Raw genomic sequence first — 15,001 nt, 5'->3', positions numbered from 1 at the left:
TGGGCATCCATCGGGTTCGATGGCCTTCTGTCCGCGGCTCGCTGGACCTAGGCCCTCCGATTGGCATTCTACGTCTTTCACTCTTCACTAGTCTGAGATTCTGTTTCAATTCTTACTGGAGTGGTACATTCGTGAAAGCGCCTGTCTATTCTTGAGACTGCAGGAGTTTTCGAAGCGTCAAAGACAGCCACGGTCATGATGACGCTTTGACGGAGCTGGAGGCAAAAAGAAGCTGGACCCATCTCGACTTTGGCGGGGTCGGATGACGTAACAGAAGGTTCCCTCTCTTTCGCAGGGTCACAGTTCTTTGTGTTCTCGGCTCGCCTCGCTTCAGGAATCTCGACGAAAGACAGCGTTTCTGTCACCCCAGTAACTTGGAAGTTGGAACTCTTTTCTCTGATCCACTTTCTGCATTATGGACAAGGCAGGCAGATCGCATTCGACAATTGGCTGCCCAGCCCAGTTGTTTGTCGAACAGGACACCACTCCAGGCACAGGCAGATTCTGCTGTTGAGCTTCGATCCCAAATTTAATGGATTGAGAAATCGTGGTATCTTATCAACTTCTCGAGTATATTGCGCATTCAAAATTATGGGCAACCGCATCAAGCTTCAAGATTCCCCAACCGAGCCATTTCGGCTCTGTCAACACGTCCTACTTTGTCACCAGTATATCTCCTGGGATACATGGTTCCTAGTTGCATAATATTGAATTTAATGCTTGCACGCCTTGTACAGCGTAAACCGTAGAGAAGTTAATCGGTGGATGTGATGATTTGTTATGAATCTTGAGGGCAAAGCTCGTCACGGGAGCGGCGCTTTGATCGACCGCCACTCGCAGCCAATCAGCAACAACAATCGCCTCGAGGTGCGACGGGGTGATTCTCCCTTACAACAACTGAGCTTCGATCTCGCACCCCGACTCCTTGCTACTTAAACCCATCTCTATACCCTTGAGCGTCTACTACCCCTTTTCTCTCCCCAGCCAGTTGGAAGCTCTTCCCTAACCTTTCTTTCCCTCCCACCTCGTTTAACCTCCAAACAACTACCCCTCCATAACAATGGGTGACAACAACCAAGCCACTTTCCAGGGCAATGACCCTGCTTCCAATGCCCCCGACGCCGCTGCCTACGATAAGGGCAAGGGAAAGGCCGTCGATGACTCCATGGACGTGAGCATGGATGAGGATGAAGAGAGCGAGGGAAGTGAGGGAGAAGAGCCTGTATGTGTCCGTGACCGCTTATTTAGAGTGCAGCTGGCTGATTTGATTTCGTTATTTAGATGGTCGAAGGTAAACAAAACCAATTCTAGCAGAACTAGAATGAGGCGACTAACGATGACAACAATAGACGACGATGACGACGACAACGACAACCTCGAGCCTGTCTCCGCCGACAACATCCTTAGCGGTGGAAGACGTACCCGCGGCAAGACCATCGACTACCAGGAGGCTGCTGAAAGGATCAATCAGGACGAAATGGACGAGGATGACGATGATGACGAGGAATACGAGCCTGCCGACAAGCAGTGATTTATCGGAATATCTAACGACACCAAGAAACGTATTTTGGGGCGAGGCGATACTCGGGTATTCAAAATAGGCGCAGGGTCATTGGGGGGGTTCTCATTTACTTCAAATTTCAATACTCAATACCGTGGCATATCCACGAGATTGGACGACAATGAATAATTGCATGCCTACATAAATAACCGTACCTAATCTAGTCGATTCTCTATGTTTTGTTTGGAAATAGTACAAAGTAAACGCCGCCCGCCCCTCACGTGCTTGGCAGCCAGTTCGGCACGGCGCAAGCACCCATGTGGCAGCCACCGTGTTCTCGATTCAGTAAACCAGTTTATCTCGCCGCAAGCAGACTACAGTCCATAATATCTATTCCAAATAGCCGGATAGGTCTTGTTGGACTGAGATCTTATTATTTTTTTGCATCATGATGTGCACACACTAAACTTGAATGGCCACTTCGCAAATCAAATAATAAGCTTGATCAAATCTCCTCTCCTTCTCCGCATCCCATACCTCCGCTATGGCTTCACGGTATGGCAACACCCATCGCTCATTGTCTTTTCTATGGCTCCGAATTAACCTAACATGCTATTAGATTCCCCCAGTCTGACCTGCACCGACGGGACCCTCGCGCATCTTCATCCCTCTTCGACTCCTACAATGGCGACTCCAGACCCGCGAGCAGGTCCCCCGGTAGTGTTGGTGGATACGGGTACGGGAATTATCCAGGAACCGACAGGTCCATGAACGGCAATGGAAGTGCGGCGGGTTATAGAAGCGCGACTCCAAATGCGAAGTACGTAGCCGGATACGAAAACAAAACAGAAGCATCAAACTTGAAAAGCAATACTAATAAACATATTATGCAGGGGCCATTACTCCGACGCCGTGCTTTCACATCTCGAATCGCAGAATGACGAGGAAGTTGAAGGGATTTCAGCCAAAGTGAAAATGCTTAAGGATGTAGGTACCTCCCAAGCTACCACCGGTTTATGTATCTGGTTGGGGCTTCATATTGATATTGTGCTTGATTAGATCACCACGGCCATCGGAGACGAAATTCGGGACACGGCACATATCACAGACCTGAACGACTCCTTCGAGAATACACGGACCCGGATCCGGGGAAATATGAACCGAATGCTGCGCATGGCGGAACGCACGGGTGTCGGCTGGAAGGTGTGGGTTGGATTCTTCGCCCTCGTCTTTCTCCTCTTTTTCTATGTGTGGATTACTTGATGCCTCTACTTTCTTTCCTCGCCCTGCGACCTGTCACTGCGATTGCGACTCTGGCCAGCTCAAGGAAGCGCCAACTTACCCGTATAGCATTTTGCCCGTGGTGTTCGGTTCAAGACTGTTTTTACGTCATATTTCACCTTACTTAATAATTTTTGACGAGGCCACGCATACTCGGAGTTACTCCTCTCTCTTTTGGGCCTTTTAGGGTGACCTAGTTGCTAATGATACTCCTTGGTTCTCAAGGACGAACAAAATGTACTGTATATAATATGCTAGACGAGAAGAGAAGATTAACTAACTCGACTTGCGATGAGACTTGTTTTCAGACCACAATCTCAGTTTATCGTTTCCTGAGATATCAAGATTCGGCGCCACAACCGTGGGCCCCACGCAGGGAAAACTGCCCGCCTAAGTGAAACTTGTCAATCATTTAGTCTGCTGCTTGATAAACGAATCGCGCTTTGTAAACGATACTTCCAACTCCCTTTAATCCAACAAATTACTCCTCCCGTCTCCTTTGCGAGGATTTACTTCGGCGTCTCTCCTCAAGGTCGCCCTGAGCAATCTGCTTGCTAGCCTGAACAAACTGAACCACGTTGACATATTGCTTGTAGAGCATGAACGGGAAGGAAGCGCAAAAGAGAACCTGGGGCCAGTAATGGTTGATTTTTTTCGCCCTATAGCCGTTAATAAGTGGCTGAATGTGGTTACTTTGCTCATGAAAGGTGACATACCGAATCATCTCCATTGCTCCCGCGCCCCAGGGCGAGGACCAGCCCTCTAATGGTGGGCTAAGATCCGATGAGAATGATAAAAGATAAAGTGCGATAAAGCACAGCTCGTTGAGCGTACAGACAGTGAAAAGGACATTCTGTAGCGCATGTTAGATGCTCACCCAGTTACAAAACGAAACACAAACATACAGAACTCGAATAATAAACCCTCAAAGCCCAAGGCCACTCTTCGCTAACATCCTTGTGGCTCTTATTCCCACCCATAGCCAGAGTGGCATACATGTGAATATAATGACTGGAATAGTCGAGGCTAATTAGGGTTTGGAAGAGTATGCTCCATTTTGGGAACGCGCTCGCTAGAAATACGAGGAGGCAGGTGGTTGTACAACGGTCAGTGACCATATCTAGTACAGCGCCGAACCGGCTTGACTGGTTTAGACGCCGTGCGGCTGCACCGTCGAGGGCATCGAGGAGGCACGAGATGCTGTACAGCAGGGAGCAGGTCCGTGGGTGGTAAGGCATGTAGTGGAGGGATGCGACGGCGAATATGATTCGGGTATACCCTATGCCGTGGCTGTGAGCTCACGAGAATAGATAGAGCTTGGGATGGATTAAATACCAATAAGGTTTGGGATAAATAGAAAGACATTCTCTTGTTTGCTTACTACAGTGCTAGGAGGCATTTGGTTAGATTTGAAGTAAGGCAATAGCGAGCTGAGGAGCAATAGATTAGATACTCAGTAGAACCCTTAGGCACTAGTAGGTAGATAGATACATTGGGTGGATGGTCAGATATGCGTGCCGGATTATTAATTTGCGGCGCAGCTCTCTTGCATTTTAGGCACCGAGGGGCCAATATAGTTAGCGGGAAGAATAAACAGCGTTATTATATCACGTGAGTATGAAATGAAAAGGATCTCTGAGATCCCATCCGGTGCCTAAATGTCCGCGGGCCCCGAGTTGGGGGCTCGCGGAGTGCAGCTACAATGGGTGGCATTGTCATATAAGACGTTATTTATAAACAACATACTTTTTTGTAGGAAGGGTGGTAACGATGGGTCAGATATATTCTCTCTATCAACAATATGGTATATCAAGATATAGATGGCTTTGTACAATAACAAAAGAAACCTTTACCGCCGCTAATATCGAGTGACAGATCAGAATGAGCAGAACACAGGGGTATGTACACACAACAAAGTAAATAATGGAGTAAAAACAGCCATTATCGACCAGCAACAGCACTTCTTTGCCTGGCAAGCCAGCCCTTGTGAGCGTCGACCAGCCCAGCAGCGCCATGGCGATATCTCGAGGTAGGGATGTTGTTGGTACTGTTTTTACCTTGGAGTTCATACCAGGACGAACTCATGAGGGCGAGTTCCCGGGTTAAAGACTCGATCTGCTTTTGAAGCTCGAGCTGCAAACGGCATACTTAGTTAGTCAGGGCTCGCTAGGAAAAGAGTAAAGATCCCATATATAATGACGAAAATGGTGAGGATGGAATATCAAGGCAAAGCGGGCAAACCATGGTCTGGGTGACAAATCAAACAGCCTGCTTACCTCGCGTTCTCTACTAACGGTGTCTTCCTCGCCATCAGTGGCTTCGGTCTCTTCGGCTGCCTTCTCGAGCTCGCTTATTCGATCTCGCAGGAGTTTGATTTGTTCGTTTTGCTGGTGAATATACTAGTTGTTCACAGAGTCAGCGATATTCCCTTGCCACTCATATAATTATGGTCATGTTCAATGTTGAGTGGTCACCCAGAGTGATTTTGACGGGTTTGTAAGGGGTTCTAGGGGAAGATCGGGAAGAAGATCGGGAAGAAGATCGGGAAGAAGACGCGGAGGTAGTTCCTCCCAAGCCAATCCGGACGCAAACATAGTCTTGAGAAATCGATCCCGCCGAAGAATATGGAGATTCAGAAGATGCGGAACATGGTGTGCATCCTCCGCTACTCCAGATATCTTGATCACCGTCCTCGAGTGCCGGTTGTAACAAAGACTCTGTGGACTCTTCTCTTGCAAGACGACGCCTAGGTCTCAAAGGGGAAGGTAAGGGAACTCTGAAATGGTCACTAACCTGTGCACGTTGAGCCAGCCTCTCGTGATCCTTATCTATCATTTCCGAAATCTGCCGTGTGAGCCCTTCAAGAGACTGTTGGATAGCCTCAGATCCTTCTCCAGTCTGTTGTGATATAAACCGCGCAAGCTGTTCTTTCGCATCTTCGAGCGGTTTGAGCATCTCTTCGAGTAGTTTAGCCTTGTCCTCCTCTTGCAGTGCCATGTCTTCGTCAAGTGCCTTATCCGGCACTTCTTTGGGACCCTCTTCGACTCCATTGATTAACTCAGGGTTCTCTTCTTCTCCGAGAGATAGCGTTGACTCCTCGAATCCAGCAGCTTCCAGATCCTTTTGTAGGTTCCCGTGGGCACTCGGTGTCATGATCCCGGTAGTGGGGGTCCGACTCCGGGGAGACCCTAGGTAATCATCGTCTGTCCCTTCCAGCTCACTGATTCTCCCTTTCAGCTGATGGATCTCTTTCTCCGCGCCTTCCGCGCGCCTCCGAAGCTCTTCATTGTCCAAATCGACGTTGCTCTTTGTGACGGATATCTCACGAGCTTCTCGTTCAGATCGCGCAAGTGCATTCTTACATTCTCTAAACGCTTCGTTGAGCTTTTGTTGCTGCACGTCATATTCCATCACTTGCTTTTTAAGCTCCTTCTTCTCAGCCTCGAGATTCTGGTTCTTCGACTGCAGCATCTCAATTTCCTTCGACTTCTGCTCAGCGGCAAATTTGGCATTGCGGTTCGCGTTTACATAGTTATTCTTTTCAATGTCAAGCTTATCCCGTACAGCTTGATAGTCTTTTGCCTCGCGAAGGAGTTCGTCGATTCTGATCGAGAGCTTGCCGTTCTGCTCAGAAGCTATGAACAGTTCTTCCTCTAGTGTCGCGATCTCCTCGGTTTTCTGGTCGAAATCTCTTTTGCTGAACTCGCCCTTGCCGGATTTCAGAAGATCGATGCGCTCTCTTAAGAACTCCAGGTCTTGCTTCATGTTGTTTTCTGTGTATTCAAGCTCGGCCACACGCCTATCTTTTTCATCGTACTTCTCTCGTAGCACACTGTTTTCCTGCTTGAGTTCTTCTATTGTCTTAACCAGCTGGGATTCTCGTGACTCGCGCGCTAGGTCGTCCAGTTCATATTGTCCTTCTTCCACGTTCTCAAGGAAATCCTGGAGACTTTCCTGAATAGGGCTGTCTAGTTTTTGAATGGCATCACCGTATGTCTCATAACTTGCGGTGTTCCCTTTGGCAGTGATAGTGGCAGCAAAGAAGACAAGCTTCAGCAGCTTCTCGGCATCCCTGGCCGAGTTATTTTCCGCGAACTCTATCAGGTTCGGCTCCGGATCCAATCCTCGAGGCCAGCCCTCTGATTTCCGCAAATCAAGGATGTTGTATTGTAACCGTCCATGTATAGTAACGAGGTTCTCTAGGTTCGACTTCTTGGGATCGGTCACGTCGGGGAAACGCTCGGGGTCAATGTCGTGCAGGATATCCCAGATAATTCTTCCATCGGACAGTTCTGCCAATTGTTTCGGGTCGCCTACCAGGTCGAAGCTGTTGACCCATGCCAACAGAGCTGCAGTATGGGTGACGCCATGCTCCGAGTCCATCTTGGATGAGCGCGGGGAGCCGGCGAGGGGGAAAGGACAAGGGGTAGTCGATTTGAGGAATGTTCGGGCGGCGAATGGGTAGATGAATCTGTTGGCTGTGGAATTAATCGCGCCCCTGGACTCCAGGAGAGGCCGACCAAGGTCGTTGAAAATGGGTTGGGTGGATTGGACGCGTGAAACGGTGACTCGACTTTCGCGACCTTCCGAGTAGATTAGGAGGGCTCTCGGCAGTCTCGCCCGCAGGTGTCGGCGGGTCCTGGTACCTGAGCCGGGGAATTAAGTATACGCCGTATATGTAAAGCCAACAAGCTACAACCACCCAGGAAAATGTCGAGACTTTGCTTTCGTAATCCAGGCATTGGACCAGTTTAATATTTCATAATTTGAATTTATCATAAAGAAATACAACTGCAACATTCGTGACAACAAAGGTACGGCAAGCATTGTGTATTATCCAATTCATTCAAAACGCCATCGTAAAAGAATGTGTTTGTCTGCGATACATAGAGTCGATGGAAATACAAAAATTGATTTCTCTGCATTTCAGTCAACTCCTGTCGTTATTCATTACAATGTACCCTAAATCTGAGAGGCATTCATTTCGTTGACAAAGCCTGGCATAAGGCAACCGAGGCATCTCCGTTCACGAGATTGAGACAGGCTGGTCCTGTTCAATATTTGGTTTGTACTCTGTCGATTCCGTCGAAATTTGCTGGATGGCTGCCTCCGGGGCGTCCGCGGAGAATCCCCTGGTGCAGTTAGAATCAAGTGCTCAGGAGCTTAAATAGGTATTAACAGCAGATCTGTAAAGAACATACTTTATCACCACTACGGAGAACTTGTCAGCTGTGATTCAATGTACTTGGGGAGGTACTTACATGTGTACTCATGAGTGATAGTGCCACCCTATATGTACCTGGTCAGAACGTCTTGTATGTCAGGAGCATAACAACATACAGCCTTCCTGACTGAATCTTTCGCGCTATCAATCACAGAGTCTGGTGTATTCTTGGGGTAAGTGACGAGGATTGAGTTGGCAAGTGCAAGCGGCAGTAGGCCCAAGGCGACAACGCCGGAGAGAAGCTTCATGTTGATAGAACTAGGTTGAGTCGGATGGAATAACGAGCGGGCTGTTCCTTGTGGTTCCAAAGTAGATGCAGTCTTTGACTACAGCTAACAGTTTTTGATGAGAGAACAGATGTTCAAATGATTTGAGGATGGGAAGATGAAACAACATGGACCATCCGCCGCATTCAATGGGATGACGGCATGCAGCCCGGCCGCCGCTGAGTCAGCACAGTCACGCTCCTACTTTCTTTCCCGAATCGCGAGTCTTTGCAGTTCAACCTCCGCTCTTGCCATCCGATCCCTCATCCTTTCACTGTCTTCTGAACTCGACATCACATCTCTGGCGCTCGTTTTTATTTTATTTTATTTTATTTCAGCTCATCTTCTTTGCTTACATCGACTCGCTCGCGTTTATATTGTAGGATCCTCGAACGGCATATCTTCCCTCATCCCTCACATCGGGCCGACTTTGCTAGCTGCGGTCATTGAAGGATCAGTCAGGGTGGAATAACATCTCATGTGATAGCCTAACAATCCAGGGGTGGATTATCGTGGTTTCTTCGTTTCTACGTTTCGGTGATACTGGGTACAGGATTGGCGTCTACGTCCTCTAGTTGTTTTCTCAGGTTGGACCAAGATAGCTAGCAACCATTTTACAAGTTCGGACACTTTCTCCAGCTCTGTTTCCAGCAGGCCGCTTTTATTGGAAGCCAAAGGACGTGAGAATAGAACCATATCTTCACTTAGTCAAGGGGAAACCTGAAGAGAGATTGCAACAAAGAAGAAAAAAGAAGCCTGTGTTAAAAGAAAGACAGAAAGAAAGAAAAAGCTACCAAGGGGCGCTCCTGGGGAGAAAAGAAGAAGAATAAGACAAAGGACACAGGGAGAAGAAGGCACAAAAAAAAAAAAAAACATCGATATCTATCGGGGCTGACTTGACATTGTTCTTTTCCACCTACAACCTCTTTCCACCTACTCACCTGTATCCGCCATCATGTCAGCTGCGCTGGCCTCTGATGAAGTCGCTGAGGACTACAAAAACTCCTTGGAAGATCTAACTTCAAATGACAGGTTTCAGATCAGCAATTTGACCGTTATCGCAAAGGAAAACACAGAACATGCAATGGCCATCTCCCGCGTCCTGGAGAATCACATTCGAACAGTAGGTGACATCTCTTAGACTCCCCTTCTGTTTGCCGTTATGGACGACTTCCTGTGTAGTTTTATGGGATGAAGCAGTTCTAATCTTACTTTGTAGACACCACCGGCTCAAAAGCTGCCTGCGTTGTATGTAGTCGACTCTATCGTGAAGAATGTAGGCACTCCCTACACTCTGTTTCTCGGGCGGAATATGTATCAGACTTTCATGAACGCCTACACGCTGGTCGACGCGCAAACTCGCAGGAAGCTGGATGAGATGTTGAAAACATGGAAAGAGCCGGTCCCAGGTTCGCTGGATACGAGGCCGGTCTTCCCACCTGATATCACTCGCAGCATTGAGAATGCTCTTATCAAGGCGAGGACTGCTGCCCTCCAGCAACAGCAGGCTAGGGGCCAGCAAGATGTCTTCAATCGTGGTCGTGTTGGAACTCCTCCTGGCTGGCCGAACACACCTACACCTCCGCAGAACGCCGTTCGGCATCCGCCAAATGCAACCCCCCTGCAAGGCCAACGACCTGGGCCAGCCAACGGATATCCGACAGTAAGTCATATATGATTAATCTATGCGCAAGTACGGGTCTCTAACAGTCACAGGGTGAAACCATCCCAGTCCGCTCTACTCCAACACCACAGCTTCAGCCACAAGAAGTCGACATAGCATCCTTAAACCGTGATGTCGAGGTTCTCATAGCTGCTGCTCGAAACGAATTCGCGAACAACCCTCTCGACCCATCTGTACAACAGAGATTAAAGGCTCTTCTAGATTTGCAGGGCATTATGCAGCGCCAACAACTCACCCAGGAACAGCTAAAACTTGTCCGTGACCAAGTATCCGCGCTTGCTCCCAAGGCTCCCAACCCGCAAACTCAACCCGCTCCATCACACCTCCCAATCACATCAACCCCAACTATAGGCACTCCACCTGTCGCGCAGTCATTCTCTCAGCCACTTCAGCAACTCTTGAATCCAGGGACACTTGCAGAACTCATCAAAGCTACAGCTACACGACAGCAGTCCACTCCACCACCACAAATACCCACTCTCCCCCAAATACCCGTCAGTAGCACTCCGCAAATACCTACTTCGGGCGCAGAGAATCCGCTTGTTGCAGCTTTAAGGGCGAAAGGCCTCCTACCTGCAGCATCTGCACCCCCAGCAGCATCAGCCCCTCCACCGGCCGCAGGTGGTACGTTTCCATTCATAGTACCTGGACAAGTACGATATACGCCACCCGTACCTACACCACAAGCAGTAAGTACTGCAAGTACACAAACTAATGTTCAAATGAACACTGCGTCCATCAAAATGTAAGTTATACCTAGTAGATATTCGCACGGGCTCTAATCAATTACGTAGCCCGCGTAACATGTTGATCGCTAGTCTCTACGAGGCGCGGTCAAATAGATGCGGTACCTGCGGGCGTCGGTTCTTTGCAACCGAGGAAGGGAAAGAGAAGAAAGCACGACATCTCGATTGGCACTTCCGGACCAACCAGCGAATGGCTGATGCCGCCAGGCGCGCTCAGAATCGCAGCTGGTACGTCGACGAGCGGGTAAGGAACAATCCCCCAAACGACGTTTTTAACCAAGTACTAATTCAAACAGGACTGGATAAAATCACGGGAGCTGGGAGATGATCAAGTTATCACAGACTCTGAGATTGCAAATGAGAACGTTGCTGGGACCGAAAACAGTCCCTCAAAGAAGGGCCCTGCTAAAAAATGGATTCGAGCACCTAACGATGCCACATTGCGCAATACTCCATGTCCTATCTGTCAGGAGCAGTTCGAATCTACATGGTCAGAAGATGTTCAGGATTGGATATGGCAAGATGCAGTCAAAGTGGGCGCTCGAGTATACCACGCCAGCTGCTATGCGGAAGTGACGAAGGACGACCCTACTCCCACTCAGCGAGAAACCCCATCAGGACGAATAGGGACTCCCGATTCAGTGTTGGGTAAACGCAAAGCTGAGGTGAGCTTAATCTAGAGGAACTCGCGGTCTCCTTGTGCTAGGTGCTAACGTATTTCTAGGGAACCAACTCGCCTGGTCAAAATGCGCGGGTCAAGACAGAGCCGGTATGAGCTTGCATAACAAGTCTTCGAGGCTACCCACGCCTGGGTTTATTCACAGCAGTTCCTCTGAGTAGTTATTCGCCCATTATGGTGTTATTTTTCTCCTTTACTTCCCGGTCTGGGAAGCTTGCATTTAGCTGGCGGCTGTTTTTACATTGCGCGGGGATCCCGCAGTGTTTTGACTTCAAGGTCTACAAGGTGTTGATGTCGGTTATATAGCATTTAGTGGATTGGTGCTTTGTATATAGTGGTATATTCTTAGACATACCCCAAATGATCGTTTAGAACAGACGTTTCTCCGCATTGGTCTCCGTATTACTGTAATATTTATTAATTAAATGACGTCGGAAATGGAAGGCGACCCGCGCGGCGTCACTCCGTGGAGAGAAAGGAATACTACGCTGTCTCACCTCGCGCCATTATAAATACTACTACTAATAGCACACTGGCCTAGTCCATTTTTTGTACCTCCTCTCTTCTTCGTGATCCCCATATCTTTTTCAGCATACGTTGACCACACAATCTTATTCGACATGGCTCCGTACAACGTTCGGTGGGGTATCTTGGGTACGGCCTCTCCCCCCTCTCTCAATCCAAACACCAACACTAACAATGGCATCAATTGAAATACAGCCACTGGTGGAATCGCAGACAGTAAGCAAGCAACAAGCTATTCGCACATCAAAGGGACGCACACTAACCGACTGTCCAGCCTTTGTCCGCGATCTGCTCCTCGACCCCGCGGCCCGCTCGGCCTCCGACGTTTCTCACACCGTCGTAGCAGTGTCGTCTTCGTCCTCCGCCTCTCGCGCAGAGAAATTCATTGCGGATACCGGAATTCCATCTCCGTGTGCCGCGTATGGCTCCTACGAGGCTCTCGCGGCCGACCCCAACGTTGATGTCGTCTACGTTGCAACCCCCCACTCGCACCACTTCCAGAATGTCATGCTTATCCTGGAAGCAGGGAAGCACGTTCTCTGCGAGAAGGCATTTACAGTAAATGCAAAACAAACAAGGATTCTCGTTGAGACGGCGCGGAAGAAGAACTTGTTCCTCATGGAGGCTGTGTGGACAAGGTATTTCCCACTGAGCATTGAGATCAGGGACTTGATCAAGGCTGGCGCCATTGGTGAGGTTCTGCGAGTGAGCGCAGATAATAGCTTTGGCGGCGTGGAAAAGTTTAGCACTGAGCATCGAATGGTTAATATGGATTTGGCTGGGGGGGCTTTGCTTGATCGTGCGTTCAGCCATCCACTCCTGTTCTTCTCGTTTCTGCCTTAATGCAGGCGTATGCTGAAATACTAACGTGGGTGCAGTTGGCATATACTCCCTAACCTGGGTGTTCCAAACACTCTACCATACGCTTCCCAAGGAAGCAAGAAAGCCTCCATCGCGCATCTCCGCTCACATCACACCTTATCACCTCACCGGCGCAGACGAGGCAACCACAATCCTGCTATCCTTCCCAACAACCACGCCCGCAAACGCCAACCACCCAGGTGAATCCCAAGCTATCGCGACAACGCACCTCCGTGTATGGAGCGATCCCGACGAGACCAATGCCGCTCGACCTGCGATCCGTATCCAGGGCACAAAGGGTGAGATCCAGGTTGATGGGCCTGCGTTCCGGCCGACCGCGTACCGTATTATTCCTCAGAAAGGGGAGGGCGATATCAAGGAGAAGAATTTTACGTTCCCGTCTGGTGGGAGGGGTATGTATTATGAGGCAGATGAGGTGGCAAGGTGCTTGAGGGATGGGAAGCTAGAGAGTGATACCTTGTCTTTGGAGGAGAGTATCGTGATGATGGATGTAATGGACGAGGCAAGGAAGCAGAATGGCCTGACTTATCCGGAGAAGATCGAGTCGACCGTCTATCCTACGCAGCTGTAAAACCGAGGCAATGGTCTTCCAGTTGAGGTTGCAAGGCAATAAATTAATTCAAGGATGGGTTTAGATCTCATTCAAAACACGACCCTTAATACTATTGTACATAGTGTGGAGTCTCGCGGTTGTCTATATCTCGACTGACGCCTGTGAGACAGAGCTTTTCCAACAAGTTCCATCCCCTTCAAAATAAAGACAGAACAAAACCCATTTACGATTCCCCTAAGTAACCGCTCATGTCACTATATCAAGGAATTGGTAGACCGCACGGTTTTGGCATCACTGCGTACATAAACAAAGGAAATTATAGCTTCTTAGTTTCTGAAAACACCGAGAAGGCTCTTCCACACCTGACCAGGCTCCTGGCTGGCATCGATTCCCCGCCAGATGCCGGTCTTCTTGTAGTACTCACAAACCGGGGCGGTCTGGTTGTGGTACGTAACCAGGCGCTTCTTGAGGGCATCGGCATTGTCGTCGGAGCGCTGAATAAGAGGCTCGCCAGTGACATCGTCCTTCATGGCGTCCTTGGGAGGGTTGAAGATCTTGTGGTATGAACGTCCAGAAGCAGGGTGAACCAGACGTCCGGTGATACGGGCAACCAAGAGGGCGTCGTCAATCTTGAGCTCGATAGCGTGCTGAAGCTTCTGGTTGCTAGCAACAAGCATCTCGTCGAGGCGCTCGGCCTGGGCGACAGTGCGAGGGAAACCGTCCAGGATGAAACTAGTAGACGTCAAGATCAGCATCATGTGGTGTGAAAGAGAATGGAACAGATACACACCCGTTCTTGCACTCCGCGTTGCCTTCCAATTCGCTCTTGATCATGTTGACCATAATCTCGTCGCTAACCAGACCACCCTGATCCATGATCTTCTTGGCCTCCCTTCCGAGGTCGGTCTTCTTCGCGACTTGGGACCGCAGCATGTCACCAGTGGCCTAAGAAAAGAAAGTCATCAGCCACGCGAGTCTGTCACAGGTATTCCGAATGCGGGTAGCTTACCAGGTGGCAGACGCAGTACTTCTCCTTGATCTTTGGGGCCTGGGTACCCTTGCCTAGTCTCCGAGTCAGAAGCTGATTAGAACAACCAAATTTGCATGTCCCAACGTACCAGCACCAGGAGGTCCCATAAGGATCAATCGCATTTGCTCCGTGACGGACTTGGGCTTGGCTTCGCCGCCAGGAAGACGGCTTTCCAAGTCCTCAATGCGAGCTTCGAGCTTTCCGATCGTGGACTTGAGTCCATCGACCACCTCGTCTGTGATGGGAGCCATTGCGGAGAAAGAATTAGGTGCGGAAGGAGAGCGATAACTCTAGCGAAAGAGCTTATCTGGGGGAGATCGAGAGAGAGGTTGGGGAGGAAGCAGGGTAAGGCGCAAGGACGGGGGAATGGAAGGGAAGGACGGGAACTGGATGCTGGGCTGAAGAAAACGAGACCGAGAGCGGAGGACGCACCCGCTGCTCCGAGGCTTGTCTCCGGCTTATGTCGTCGCCAACTCCGCCGAGTCGCGAAGATAGATTCGCAGGAACATTACGTAGTTGTATTTCTACAAACTCTATAATAGCTTAAACCCAACTTTACATGCTTTATAAGTGCAACCCCGGTGAAATAATCACGGAGTAGAACATGTGTCTTTATGCCTCAGGCCACAA

At 49.4% G+C, this 15,001-nt stretch overlaps 7 protein-coding genes across 7 annotated transcripts; 4 read left to right on the top strand and 3 right to left on the bottom strand.

Annotated features, from left to right (window-relative positions):
* The first annotated feature begins 833 nt into the window (after nt 1–833).
* ASPVEDRAFT_321879 (histone H2A.Z-specific chaperone CHZ1) lies at nt 834–1,582 on the top strand. The gene has a single exon (XM_040810575.1). It carries the CDS (start codon nt 1,061–1,063, stop codon nt 1,529–1,531), a length of 471 nt encoding a protein of 156 aa, XP_040672148.1. The 5' UTR covers nt 834–1,060; the 3' UTR covers nt 1,532–1,582.
* A 463-nt stretch (nt 1,583–2,045) lies between these two features.
* On the top strand, nt 2,046–2,764 carry ASPVEDRAFT_87690 (SNARE domain- containing protein; the record flags this gene model as incomplete). The annotated part of the gene is made up of 4 exons (XM_040818123.1): nt 2,046–2,056; nt 2,121–2,321; nt 2,395–2,488; nt 2,561–2,764. 4 exons carry the CDS (start codon nt 2,046–2,048, stop codon nt 2,762–2,764), a joined length of 510 nt encoding a protein of 169 aa, XP_040672147.1.
* A 194-nt stretch (nt 2,765–2,958) lies between these two features.
* On the bottom strand, nt 2,959–4,289 carry ASPVEDRAFT_200308 (CDP-alcohol phosphatidyltransferase family protein). Its single transcript, XM_040809309.1, has 4 exons — nt 4,118–4,289; nt 3,688–4,061; nt 3,499–3,635; nt 2,959–3,441 (listed from the first exon to the last, which is right to left on the bottom strand). Exons 1-4 carry the CDS (start codon nt 4,179–4,181, stop codon nt 3,264–3,266), a joined length of 753 nt encoding a protein of 250 aa, XP_040672146.1. The 5' UTR covers nt 4,182–4,289; the 3' UTR covers nt 2,959–3,263.
* Nucleotides 4,290–7,481: 3,192 nt separating this feature from the next.
* Nucleotides 7,482–8,390, bottom strand: ASPVEDRAFT_45780 (uncharacterized protein). The gene is made up of 4 exons (XM_040813390.1): nt 8,123–8,390; nt 8,044–8,071; nt 7,984–7,993; nt 7,482–7,914 (listed from the first exon to the last, which is right to left on the bottom strand). Exons 1-4 carry the CDS (start codon nt 8,252–8,254, stop codon nt 7,809–7,811), a joined length of 276 nt encoding a protein of 91 aa, XP_040672145.1. The 5' UTR covers nt 8,255–8,390; the 3' UTR covers nt 7,482–7,808.
* An 837-nt stretch (nt 8,391–9,227) lies between these two features.
* ASPVEDRAFT_87686 (putative mRNA cleavage factor complex component Pcf11) lies at nt 9,228–11,477 on the top strand (the record flags this gene model as incomplete). The annotated part of the gene is made up of 6 exons (XM_040818122.1): nt 9,228–9,395; nt 9,492–9,935; nt 9,989–10,701; nt 10,751–10,946; nt 10,999–11,367; nt 11,427–11,477. The coding sequence occupies 6 exons, from the start codon at nt 9,228–9,230 to the stop codon at nt 11,475–11,477; spliced, it is 1,941 nt and encodes a 646-aa protein (XP_040672144.1).
* Nucleotides 11,478–11,843: 366 nt separating this feature from the next.
* Nucleotides 11,844–13,359, top strand: ASPVEDRAFT_65119 (Gfo/Idh/MocA family protein; the record flags this gene model as incomplete). Its single annotated transcript, XM_040815769.1, has 4 exons — nt 11,844–12,035; nt 12,102–12,122; nt 12,181–12,705; nt 12,785–13,359. The coding sequence occupies exons 1-4, from the start codon at nt 12,002–12,004 to the stop codon at nt 13,357–13,359; spliced, it is 1,155 nt and encodes a 384-aa protein (XP_040672143.1). The 5' UTR covers nt 11,844–12,001.
* Nucleotides 13,360–13,667: 308 nt separating this feature from the next.
* On the bottom strand, nt 13,668–14,622 carry adk1 (adenylate kinase ADK1; the record flags this gene model as incomplete). Its single annotated transcript, XM_040807571.1, has 4 exons — nt 13,668–14,073; nt 14,132–14,286; nt 14,351–14,403; nt 14,460–14,622. 4 exons carry the CDS (start codon nt 14,620–14,622, stop codon nt 13,668–13,670), a joined length of 777 nt encoding a protein of 258 aa, XP_040672142.1.
* Between the last annotated feature and the right edge of the window lie 379 nt (nt 14,623–15,001).

The sequence above is a fragment of the Aspergillus versicolor genome, assembly GCF_001890125.1.
Source record: "Aspergillus versicolor CBS 583.65 unplaced genomic scaffold ASPVEscaffold_10, whole genome shotgun sequence".
Classification (NCBI taxonomy): Eukaryota; Fungi; Ascomycota; class Eurotiomycetes; order Eurotiales; family Aspergillaceae; genus Aspergillus; species Aspergillus versicolor.
The sequence above is the reverse complement of the archived record's forward strand: the minus strand, read 5'-3'. Positions and strand labels throughout refer to the sequence as shown.

Bases quoted from the DNA above. Each gene is read 5' to 3' on its own strand.
- ASPVEDRAFT_45780 (XM_040813390.1), bottom strand. From the start codon at position 8,254: ATGAAGCTTCTCTCCGGCGTTGTCGCCTTGGGCCTACTGCCGCTTGCA. The intron at 8,072-8,122 runs GTATGTTGTTAT...AGGTACATATAG, and splicing joins AAGATTCAGTCAGGAAGGCT to GGTGGCACTATCACTCATGA.
- ASPVEDRAFT_200308 (XM_040809309.1), bottom strand. From the start codon at position 4,181: ATGCCTCCTAGCACTGTAGTAAGCAAACAAGAGAATGTCTTTCTATTT. The intron at 4,062-4,117 runs GTATTTAATCCA...GCCACGGCATAG, and splicing joins ATTTATCCCAAACCTTATTG to GGTATACCCGAATCATATTC. The intron at 3,442-3,498 runs GTATGTCACCTT...TAACGGCTATAG, and splicing joins GGAGCAATGGAGATGATTCG to GGCGAAAAAAATCAACCATT.
- ASPVEDRAFT_321879 (XM_040810575.1), top strand. From the start codon at position 1,061: ATGGGTGACAACAACCAAGCCACTTTCCAGGGCAATGACCCTGCTTCC.